The following is a 12,600-nucleotide window of genomic DNA, read 5'->3' on the forward strand; positions in this document are numbered from 1 at the left end:
TTCTCGAATGATGTATGCTTCTGTTTTTTGTGAGTAGATATCTAAATTAATACAATATATTAATGCCAGATTTCATAAATACCTGCCACTGGGGGAATTTATTTCAAAATTCTTACAGACCAAAGCTATATAATTACGAAACGATATTTTTGCCAGACGGATTTTGGAAAAAAACTTGGTAATCGATTTGAAATTTTAAAAGCCAATTTGAAAGAGATTAGTTAAACCTGACTGTCACTGGAGTAATATCAGACGAAAAAAGGGCAACAACAGTTTATACGAAGTGTGATTTTATTGTGACCTGATAATCACCATAGAAATAGATTAAATATACTCGACACTTAAACACAAATATATGTCAACACTCAAGATAAAAAAAAACGCCCGTAAAATTACAACGAAGATTCCGCAAACGTTCGAAACATATGTGCAAAAAGCAATAAAAAACACAAGTAATTCAGTTCGATTCATCAAAACTTGTTACTCGTCTAGACAAACTTACTTCTTTTTATTCAGAGAAATAAGAAGCGATTCTTTTAAGACATAATACTTTATTTTAATATAGTATATTGACAAAGATCGAACGTAATAAGATAAAAAGTGACTATGGCTTAATAGTAAAAAAAAATTATAGCTTTGAAAAATATTTGCCCTTCTCTTGTCCCCATAGTTCCTTTAGTTTTCTTTTCTTCTAAATTTTACTTCATTGTTTTTTTTTCCATTATCCTAAGTGGGTAACAAGGAATCATCTTTTAGAATCTTAATTAGTGTAATAAAGGTTATAAAGATTCTACATCCTTGGAAGCTTATATAAATTCTGGAGAGCAGACTTCCCCTTGTCTTAATTCATGCATATGACGATTATAATAGACCATGTCTTACATAGTCTATGCAAGGCATGATTTATGCCTTGAGATTATTCCACTAATAAGAAGACTTTATTAGTCTCCTTATCAATTGATACCAGAATTTAAGAAGCCACGCCTCCCTCTTATTCAAAACCAACAACAGTTCGAATCCCTAACCGGGTATTGTTCAAATATTAAGAAACAAACAGTGATGTTTTATCTTAGAACACTGTTAGCGCTAGGAACCTTAATTATTCTATTGCCAAACAATGAAGGATTATATTACTGTTTCTGCCCAATGAAGACGGTTCTATCTGAAGGTTCTAGATTACAAAAGAAACAGTCTCTTTTTTGTATCGTTTAGTGAATCTTACCTAGCGAGCATATCTGGACCTCCCATGGGAAACAGAAGACAATTTATAGAGTGTCACTAGCCTTCAGATATAGCTAACCAGGGAGTCAACAAAAAAAAAAACAGATTTTGGCACAGAATAAATACACACGAATTTTTAAAATCTTAGATCTTTTTTCCATTGGATATTCGTCAAATATCTTCAAGAAATTACATTTTTTAAAACAATTATCCTTCATGATGCATCCGAGATAGGAAAAAAAAGTACATCAAAACTTGGAAATGTTTTCACAACACCAAACAAAACATCCACAAATTATTGACTCTTTTTTTTCTAAGGTATTTTCTTTTCTTCTGAATATTTCATACATTTTGACTACAGTATTGATTACAAACGTCTCTTGCTTTCATAGAAAGTAAACATTTATAACCTCAACCTTCCTTATTTCTTGGGCTGAAACAATGCCTATATGTTCACATTCCTCTGGAGTTTCTCTTCTTCTTTTTTCTTTTACTTTTAATAAAACCAAAAGCTAATATTGAGAATAAATGTATTCCGATATCGTAACTGATATAAAAGGGAAATAGATAATATACACTACAAACCCAGCCTTTTAGTATTTTGTACAAAACGCGTGTCCCTACACCTTTTGCGGGAAAAACATACGGGCCTAATGCCCAATCCACACCATGATCACACACTAATCGATAAAGAATCTAAGCTTTATAAATAGCATGTGTATTCCCTTTAATTTAGTCCTACACTTGTACTAAAAAACGGAAAACCAAAATGTCAAGAATTTGGTTTAAAATTCCTTCAGTAATAATATATTCCCAGCAATACTATTTTGTTGTAGTTTCAGCCAAATTTAACTTAGAGCAAGGCAAGCGCCTGTTCTAAGCTTCCACCTTTTCAAATTTCATAAGATTACCCCTTGAATCTTTACTTTGATAGGTCAATTACAGAGTTCAGGCTTGCTAATCAAATTCCCCAATATTCAACTTGATAAATTATGAACGAGATATATCATTACCACTGCAACCATGCGCAATATTTTTTGTATCCTCAAGCGTATCTTTAACGTAGCCCGGGTATAAAGCATACTGCTTATTTCATGTTATCACTTATGATTTTACACTACGCAACTTAAACAGAGTAGAGTAATTAAACCCGGTCATATGCTTTTGGGTCTTGTTAGTGGAATCTTACCTCTAAATTTCAACTTGATTCTAAAATCATTAGCAATTAACTTCATTTACCATTTCAACATGGCTTGTGGTTACCTAATGGCTAAGCCAAGTTTGGTTAACATTATTCTTTATTGATATCAATCAAAACTAGCTTATTCAAGTGTAGGGGTTTCTCTTCTGTTGAAGAAACTAGAGTTAAATTACTCTGTGTAAATACAAAAGATCACCAAGCAATAGAAAAATTACAAAAATGGAAAATACGTAATCTTTTTTTTGTTTAATAAATTGCTGAATACACATAAAAATCACAATCAAGAGGGGCAAACGTTGAAATAGTGATTTTAAATGCAAATTTAATTTGATCCAAAAATCGATCCTAACTGCCACATGCGCTAAAGACTATAGTGCTATAGTCCCTCTAGGGCCTCACCAGAATAACAACACATTCCAAAGCTTAATAAGTGGTTCACATTGCTATTCTGTAATGCCAACTACTTAAAATTTTAATGTATTACGGCCTGTGATTAGTAAGGTAAAACAAAAATCCACCAATCAGATTAAAATTTACATTCCCAAGTGCATTAGACCTTCTAGGCCAATGAGAAACTACTGTATGAGCTAACGTCCAATAATTTTAAGTTAAGTGTTATATATTTAATTATATAACAGAAACTAGTTCAAGGACTATTCAGTTGAAAAACGGAGCATAAGCATTTCTGTTGAAGAACCTCTGCCACTTTTATTTGAAGTGCCATAGGCTATGCATGAATTAAGGTGAATGTTCCCCTTTTGGACCACCCTTAAACTGGCTTAAGATTTACCAGTAATAAATTAACAATTCTAAGCCAGTTTAAAAACCAAAATAGAGAAAATAAGAAAAAATTAAGGCTCTTGACATATTGGAAATATTATGCCTTTATGAACAAGCTGTCCTCAGCACAAGTGAAACAAGAGTGAAATTTCAAAACAATGCACTAGATTTAGGAAAAAAAAAAGTAAAACCAAAAAAAAAAGGAAAAGAAAACATTGGATAACTTTAAGAAATTTGAAAATAAAAGCAAGACAAAAAAAAAGGAGAAAAGACATAACGTCAAATTACGGCTGTTCCACTCTAGAATGCAATGATTCAACTATGAATTTTGAAAACTGAACTACTAAACTGATTTTGTCTGTTAAACTAATTCTTGAACTTAGTTCTGGATTGAACAGGAGTTGCTCAACTGTGCTTTTGAATCAGAAATTTGGTTTTCCAGATTGATTCCATTTGAAAAAAAAAGAAAAACTCTTATTAAACTTCACTAACTTTTATCTTGTTTGGTTTCATAATCCGCCATCTTTTGTGTTTTTCATTGTCTATAGATTTCAGCCTCGCTTGCTAGAGACGCCCCATTGTTCATACGAGCTAAAACATTCACTGTGTGTTTTTTTAGTTTCACTGATACCTTATTTCTAGTTATGTTTCTTATTTTCTAAGTTTTCTCATAGCTGGTTATTTCGGCACCCGACGTTACTTCCAGTTTACTTACGCTCCGTAGCATAAACCCTCACGTAGCAATGAAAAAAAAAATATGATTTTTTGAAACATAAACAAATATTTTACTTTATAACAACAGCTTTTAAAATAAAAGCTGAAAATTTGTAACTTTACACTTTCTCTTTTGTATTTTTGTCAGAAAAAAATATAGTGACAACAAAGCAGTTTCTTCTACATTTCAAATAATTGTGTTTTTATTTCTAAAATATTCAAGCATAAAAAAAAATCAATAATTCGTTTTGGTGTGGAATTAACGACACGTACAAAATAACAAATACCGATTGTCATTAACCACGACTTTTTACTTAAGAGCACTCAAACACACAAAATTCATAGGAAATGCATACACGGCAAAAATTAAAATGAGCATGTGCTAGTCAACCAAAATTATTCTAATAGCGACATTTGGTTCTAACAGAATAAAATTTTGAGGTTTTAATTTAAATAAAAATACGATTATACCAATACCATAATGCCATTCTTATTCCGTCGATGAGATACAACATTAAAAAAAGCTCTTTTTTCTTCAAATTGCAACACATCTCTCTTTCTCATGTATAGAAATACTTGAAATTACAGCTTTGATAACATAGTCATGGTAAACTACCTTGAATATCCATAAGGTGAAAAAAATTACATTCCACGAATTCACAGCAAACTGTTGAGCCTCTTCCTGATTGACGTCATTAACCCTGTCAATAGCAGGCCGGCTTTGCCAGATAAGCAAATCATAGTCGTCAAGGTTTTCAAAGTCTATCCATTTATAACCAGCTACCAAAAAATATCCATCTACAAAAATGCTGCTGGCAGGTTTAATGATGTCAATCAAGACGAGGCTTTAACAACAGTCCTAAAGAATGAAACACAATATTCCATTTTTCTACCTTCTTTGTAAACTTAAACCAGAGATTTGGATTTCCACCTTTTGAATTTCAACAGTAAACTGTAACTTTCCCTCTACTTTCATTTTTTAATACCACAGTCTGGTAACACAAGAAAAATTTCCCTACGAGTTGAGCAAGAGCTTTAGAACAATTTTCGATCGCCATCTATTCATTATGCAGAATGTAGATAGCAATAAATGTCACCCTGTAATCAAATAAATGCACTTATACAGTCGGGGTCTTTTGAAAAAAAAGCCAGAAAACAGGGAAGCGGATGGTTGTCTACACCATAGAGTTATATTTAACTTATAAGTGGAAATAGGCACTAGATATTGAAGAAAAAAAAATCATAAATACCATTTAACATTTGTTGTTTCTTAGCCTTTTTTTACTTTTGTACTTAAAAAATCAGTGGAACTGGTGAAATTAGTATATTAATATCTCTGATCCCAGTTTCTGAAAAAAATAATTCGAAGTTTGAAAGACATCAATTTATAGATGGCATTGGTGTTTTTTTTCGACACTAGCGTCAGCTCCCACTTTAAAGTTACCTCTTTTTGTACATATGATGCCCCCTGCCTTAAACAAACATTAGTTGGCTTATTTTTCCAATTATACTTTGCTTTCTTTCTTTCAGACTTTCATTAGATACTCTTTTAATACTCAGAGGCTGCTTGCAATAATTTACTGCATTAAGCCATCTAGTCAAGTCTGAGTTTCTTTTTACTATCGTTCCAAATTAAAACTTTTGAACATCAACTTAAATTTAGGCTTTTGGAACAGTCAAGTTACTCAGAATAAATCAAAGCTAAAATAAGAACACAGTCAAAATTCCTCACCGAAACATCAGTTAAATGAAAGGAAGAAAAATCCATTGATTTACCAATACTGATAATAAATTTAACATAAAGCAACCCTTTTACCTAAAAAAAGAAAAATAATAGAATCCCTACTTTCTCAAAATTGTGGTGTCATTTACAAACCATAGAATGATCATGCTTCAGTTTGTGATTTTTTTAAGACCAAAGGCATAAAAAAGACACCTATTCAGCGATCATATATAACACACAATTATGGAGAGTTGAATAGAATGGCAACAGTTGTTAGTTCTTCTTTTGATATTTTCACTTTTCATATTTCACTGACAACCGCCTCTGTAGATATCCATCCTGTAGGCTTTTAGAAATTATTCAGCTCTCAAGAAATTTATGCGCAACCGACTTTTATAAATAATACGGAGCAAAGAAGAAATTTTTTATTTAGCTATATCAGATGAGGGCTCAACTTTGTTAGACTTTCATCAGTTCTTACTAATTTCACCTGATAGTTATCTTTTAGAAAAGAAACCCCGTTTAAAGTCAGAATTTTTTTTTCATAAAAGTTGCTGTTGCTGTTATTTAGTTGACGTTCGAACGAATCAACCGCACGTATACGTGCGATCCTCTTTTAAAACTTGGGCTTATGAAGCCACGTCACGTTGAGAAACACACAAATAAATTTTTGGCACAGGCCACGTCAACACTAAGATATCTTGGGAGAGGACGTTGTACAGAGTGTTCTTGCTTAAATCACTGGTACTAGTATGTATATCGCGTCCCTATTCTACTAGCATTATTATTCATAAAGGTTCCAATAAGTATTATTGAGCTACTTCCTTATGTTCATTAATCTGTGAAGGTATACCAGCTGAAGTAATTCAAATGACGGTGTTGCAACACATTAATTTCAGCGAAAAAACTAATTGCGTTTTGGTTCTTTTTGCTGTTATTTATAAACTTTTCGCAATAAAGTTTTCTTAAAAACAATGGTAGGACCAAAAACTCACTTCCAAACAATTTCTACGAGTGCGAAAGGAGGATATAAGGCATTATGGGCAAATTTGGAAACTCTCGAGGATCTTGGAAACTACTGCTATACAGGGAAACCAAAACATATACTGTCCTGCATTCATACATTTAGATGGCGAATATTATTTGCCATAAAATACCATTTAAGACCTTTTCATTTAATGGAACTCGTATCGCAGCTTCTGCATAGTGAATCAAGCATTGTTCAACTCAAAATAACTGCAACAAGCATCGATTACAATTCCGTTAAATGAATCTTTCAATAACCAAAAAAACGAGTTCGGCATTAATGCTTGCATATCTATACGGTAAAAGCAAACCTCATTTATACACTAGCTGCAAAAGCCAGATGTGGGGGGGGTTACTAGATTTGACCCCCCCCCCCCCCTAAAAAAAGGACTACGAACAAAAATGCATATAAATAATTTTTGATGTTTTTTGTACCCCCCCCCCCTTCAAAACAAAAATCCTGGATATGCCCTTGCTAACTGCATACAATTAAACCAGTGTTTCGTTATCTCACTGTTTAAGGCCTGTCCAATAGCAGTTGGTTGATATAAAGCTCAGCAGTTGTGGCATGGAAGTTATTTTTATTAGTGTTTATTTAATTAGTTACTTTATAGCTTCAATAATCTGTTATTTATTAACTACTTCTTTAAAACTATAAAAAGATGGCAAATGCATTTTGCGTTTTTCGACTGTTATTAACGACGATTCCATGAAATCAATATTTTTCTTCAATGCTACAGCGGAGATTATTTACATATCAAAAGCTCTAATTTCCCGATGTCTCTGGAAATTAGGAAAGAAGAGATGACAAATTTCGAAAAAAAATTATGGTTTTAAATAAATCGCCTAAGAAGGCAAATAAGATATAGGAAAGAAGAAAATATCGGAAAGAAATATAGGAAACAAATTCATTGATTACGCCAATTAATGTAGTTTAAAAGCATAGAAAGCTAAATATTATACCTCTTAGTTTGGTATAAATGTCGCACAACATCATTGTAATTACAGCAACAAGTATTGTTTCGAAGCATGTTTCCCAAAGAGGGGGTTGGGGGGTCAAAACCGCAAAAGTGAATTCTTATGCCACAAATATTTTCCCGGGAGAGACGTTATATATTAATAAAAAAAAACGAAGAAAATGCACATGAATCGTATTAATTTTGAACGAGAAAAGATTTAAATGAAACTAGGCAAAGTCTTGACGTATTTGCTGTTTATGCAACCCATATTTCAACTATACTTTGTTGACTCATGGAGACTGCATTGTTAACTAACAAAAATGTTTCACAAACAGTTTTCGAGATGATATTTACGAATGAGATTATAACTGAATTAGAGATGAAAAACAGAAAAAAGAGAGTTTTTACAAACAAAACTTCTAAAAGAGTCCTTTGTGCAAGGGAAATAATCCAATACGGTTTTGCTCAGTTTTATTGGAATATTTGTTTTTCCGCCCAACATCGTCTTCCCAAAATTTTATCTAAATTGGGATTATGCAGAGCTGGCTACTGGTAATATACGAAATCAGAATTACTAGCTAATTAGCCTTCTCCGGCCGCTTCGTCGCCAACATGAAAAACTTCAAAATATTAAAAATTCAGTTTTAAACTTTACAGGAAATAAATATTATAAAACTTGTTCTCTCTAAATAAAGCCCCATTTTTGAACATACACAAGATTTTTTTTGGGGTGGGGGAGAGGGGGAAGGGACGTGTACACTGTATATCATTTATCACAGTAAAATATACATAGAATAAATGACCGTGCCAAATCCTGCGATAAGTGTATTTCCTTTATCGGATCATAGCTTCAATATGAAAAAAGAAGGAAAACAACAAGGAGAAAGAAATGAAAAATATGTTTGTCATATACAAAATATATTTGTACAAATTATCCAGGGAATGGCTCTCTCCTTCATTTTGTCACAATTTGCCACATTATAAATATTATTCTTGAAAACATAAAAAATAAATAAGAAAAACTTGAAAATAGTTATCCTGAAAAAATAAAAATCTGAATCTTAACCACCCCAGTGAGTAGCCTAAAGAACCTACCAGGCGCAAAAATATAAATAATGTTGGCTCCTAAGAATATTTTGGCTCGGTACGAAACACAATGCATCGTTCAACACGCCAGATAAAGTGAACCATTCTACTAAAACAACCTATTAATTAAACAACATGTAGTTTTGAATATGTAGTACTTATGAATATGTTTTCTTATATTTTATTTTATCATTATTTAAAGATATTTCATACAAAAGAAAAACCCACTTTTGTACCACAAATGCAATGAACCAGTAAATCAGACATCATAGAAAAATCTCAGAACGTTATTTATACGTCTATTACCTACAGTCAATAACTCGTGTCAGCCAACTGAAGATAGATCAGACGAAACATAGTCTCCGCAGTATTTCGGAGGAGATATAAATTCGAAAAAACATCTCTTGCATGAACAATATATAGGGTTATGTAGAAAGTTAGCAAAACTTTGCAACCAGAGGAAGCCTCCCCGTCAGCTTGTGCCTGGAAGTTCCCTTAATCTGAGAATTTAGCCTATAAGCTTTCTATACATAATTTTATTCCTTTATGATTGTTGAATATGCAATTACTATGAAATTATCAGTTATGCACGAGAACCATTGGTAGCATCAGAGCCCTTTTTGGTCGCAAGTTGCCAAAGGCGGTAGTTTTTTAAATCTGTTGACCACAAATTAAAAGTCCGTTGAATGGGAACAATCAAATATTTCATACAACAAGAAATTTTCGTACCATAAATAGATAAAACAGGTGATATAATATGAATTATAGGAGAAAGTTTTGCATAAAATAGGACATAGATTACTTTTACTGAAAACTAAATAACTAAATGGTAAATTAACAAGTACAGAATATACTAGGTTATTGGAAAATTAGCAACTATCGAAGTGACTGCTGAGCATTCGATTCGAAACTCAACTCTTTATTTTATTCTTATCAGTCAATTACCATGAACCAATGATTTTTGGCAAGGTCCCCTCTATGCTTATCACGATATTCGCTTAGGTTTTTAAAATCTCGGTCAGGCTATAATCATCTTTTATTATTTCGATCATCAACAGGGTTCAATTAATGTTTTATATTACCGAGGTCGCAACACATTGGGAGGGCAGATAGTTAAGTCAACATTTTTTATATACTAAGTTACAAATAATCAAATAACTACGTTCAAACTTCAGTAGACATGAATCGCAGAAAAGTTGGCACTGTACCAACTTTTATCCAATTTAAATATTAACATTCATAATATTTTGCTGACAGGAGTTATTTTTCCAACTAGAAAAGTAATAGAAAAACATATAATATCCAGGGATGATCTCCTTATTTTTCTCAGATACCTTCAAAAAATTCCAGGAAAACACGACAAACCATTTCATGAGAAATATAATACAGACAAACCAAAAGAGTGAAAAACACTTACAATTAAGAGATTTCAAAGTTAGCTTTCATTCAGGTTAATACAAGTCACAATATCACATATCAGTACTCAATAAGACTGGTTTAAAGAATTGAAAATTGGGATTAGGTATTTGCCACCCACCACCTGTACAACCAATTCTATTTTGCAAAATAGGCAATAGTCACAGTTGTGGATCGAAACAGATTTATACCCGAATAGAATGACGAGTTGTAACCAGGGCATAATTCTGCTAAGGCTCTTAGAAAAAAAAAAAAAACTTAAGCCCATTCCCAACCCTTAAAACACAGAAGAACTAATTCTTCTATTAATGTCTAAAACCTTAATTAAAAGGAATAAGAGAAAGAATAAAAGGTCATACAAAAGTTAGACTGAATATATTTTTTGTGGCCGCTTCCCATTGAGCGGCATATCACTTTTTCTTCACCCTCACCACCGGACATAGATCATGGTTTTACAAGGAGAAATCACTGTTTGCAAAATGCAAAACACAGTTTATGCATTTTTCATACTAACAATTTTGGGGTTATTTGAAGATAAAAAAACTTTGTTCATTCATTGAATAGCTGAAAAAATACAAATATACCCTTGATGTATTCAAGTTGAGAGCCGGTCATGTCTTTATAGTGTTAACATCTTGTATCATTAATTCCGTGTTCTCCATATGCGTAGTTAGGAGTTAATTTATAAAATAATAACTTTTATCAGCCGTTCTAACTGAGTGATTAGTGCTCTAGACTTGAAATACTGAGGTCAGGGCTCCGAGTCCCAGTGTCGCTAGTAATTCGTTTTGGAACGGGGATCAAAGGTGTGACTCTGTAAGATCAGCCAGGGTCAACCCAACAGTAAATGGGTACGTGGAGAAATCTGGGGGGAAAACACGGGAAGGATCGGATGAATTGCCCCCAACTACGCATTGCAGTTCTTGCCGAAGGCATTGAATCAGGTGATAAATACCTGCGCAACGCATACAATTGTCAGTATGCGAAAAAAAATTTTGCCACTGATTGGCTGAAAGTCAGATAAAGAATTTAGGTCTTGTAATTTATATCGTAAATTAAGATGCACAAGAATGCCGCTTGAGAGTCAAAAATTTACCTGTCTGAAAAAGGATACATTACGGTAAAAGAGGTTCAATAAAAGAGAAGGGTGAACATAAGTAAAAAGTCGCTTATTTTAAATTTACTTAGCAAATCTAAACTATAGACTTTTTAAATAAGAGGACTACAACTAGTTTTTCCAAATAAGAAGTTTATAAAAAAAAGGTCTTAGTCATTAATAAAGAGGGAAATACAAACTCTTTAGAACAAGAGCAATAGCGAAGGATAAATGCAAAAATAAGACCGCTGATTCAAACAAACCGCACACATATCCGACTCGACTAGATACAAAAATATACAAAATAGAAGAGAGCGAAAACAATGCGAAAAAATAATCGTTAAGTACACCTTCATCGCAAAAAAAATGAAGACAAAAAAGAAGTCCACCGAACATTTGCACATGAAAAATAAAATAAAAACAAGACGCAAAACAATGTCCGTACTGCTGAAAAGCAGGAAAATTATCACAGTCCTTTTCTTTAAGGTTTCATTAAAAAAAAATTATGAACACTTTTTTTGGCATACACCAGATTTGAGGTAATAATACTGTTGCTTTACACGAAATAGGAAACTCACAAGGGAATATTTAGTCCCATCCATTGTCCTTGATCATGTGTGCCAGTTCGATTATATATTTGCCCTCCTTATATTTCTGGCTCGACTCGAAGGCATGTTCCTAAAAAAAGTGATAAAAGCTAAAATAAACTAAGTGGAAAAGGTGTAAAAAAAAGAGTAAATAGAGGCAAAGAAAAGAACTATCATGTGTGGCAACACATGAATGACAATAAATATAGATGAATATATACTAATAATACTAATATACTACTAATACCTAATCGCAGCACCCAGCCGCGTGAGGACAACACATCTACGCGCGCTCCTCCCTCACAATCTATTCAAAGCCTCCCTCTTTTCACCTTCCCAGGAAGTTCCCATTTCCTTCAAATCTTTCTTTATGATATTCTCCAACCCCAACTGCGGACGACCTACTTTCCATATAGCCCTAGACGGTTCGCCAAAAAGGACAATCTTTGGCAATCTATCATCCTTCTTCCACACAACGTACCCTAGCCATCCCAAACTTTCTCTCATTATAGCCTTGGAAAGCCGGACTGAACCACACTTTTCACATAAACTGCTGTTTAAAATACGGTCAGTCAGCCAGGTACCAAGAACAATCCGTAGGCAATTTCTAAGGAAAACATCTAGTAAATTCTCATCTGCTTTTCGGAGCGCCAAGGCTTCAGAGTCATACTTGATAACTGCCGTCACTGTAGCTTCCAATATTCTAATCTTGGTTTGCAGACCTATCTTACTATTCTTCCATACCTTTTTAACTGTGAAAAAACGCCCTGAGCCTTGGCTATTCTTCTTTT

The 12,600-nt window shown here is 33.1% G+C and overlaps 1 protein-coding gene across 4 annotated transcripts in view; it reads right to left on the bottom strand.

Moving 5' to 3' along the window:
• Positions 1-273: 273 nt before the first annotated feature.
• Positions 274-12,600, bottom strand: part of LOC136033713 (protein yippee-like 2) — a 90,762-nt gene continuing 78,435 nt past the window's right edge. For all 4 annotated transcript variants that reach the window (XM_065714592.1, XM_065714593.1, XM_065714591.1 and 1 more), the window contains one exon: positions 274-11,900. In XM_065714592.1, coding sequence (XP_065570664.1) covers positions 11,811-11,900 — 90 coding nt within the window. In that variant the 3' untranslated portion in view covers positions 274-11,810. The remainder of the gene's footprint in view (positions 11,901-12,600) is intronic.

This window comes from Artemia franciscana, chromosome 12 (assembly GCF_032884065.1).
Source record: "Artemia franciscana chromosome 12, ASM3288406v1, whole genome shotgun sequence".
NCBI lineage: Eukaryota > Metazoa > Arthropoda > Branchiopoda > Anostraca > Artemiidae > Artemia > Artemia franciscana.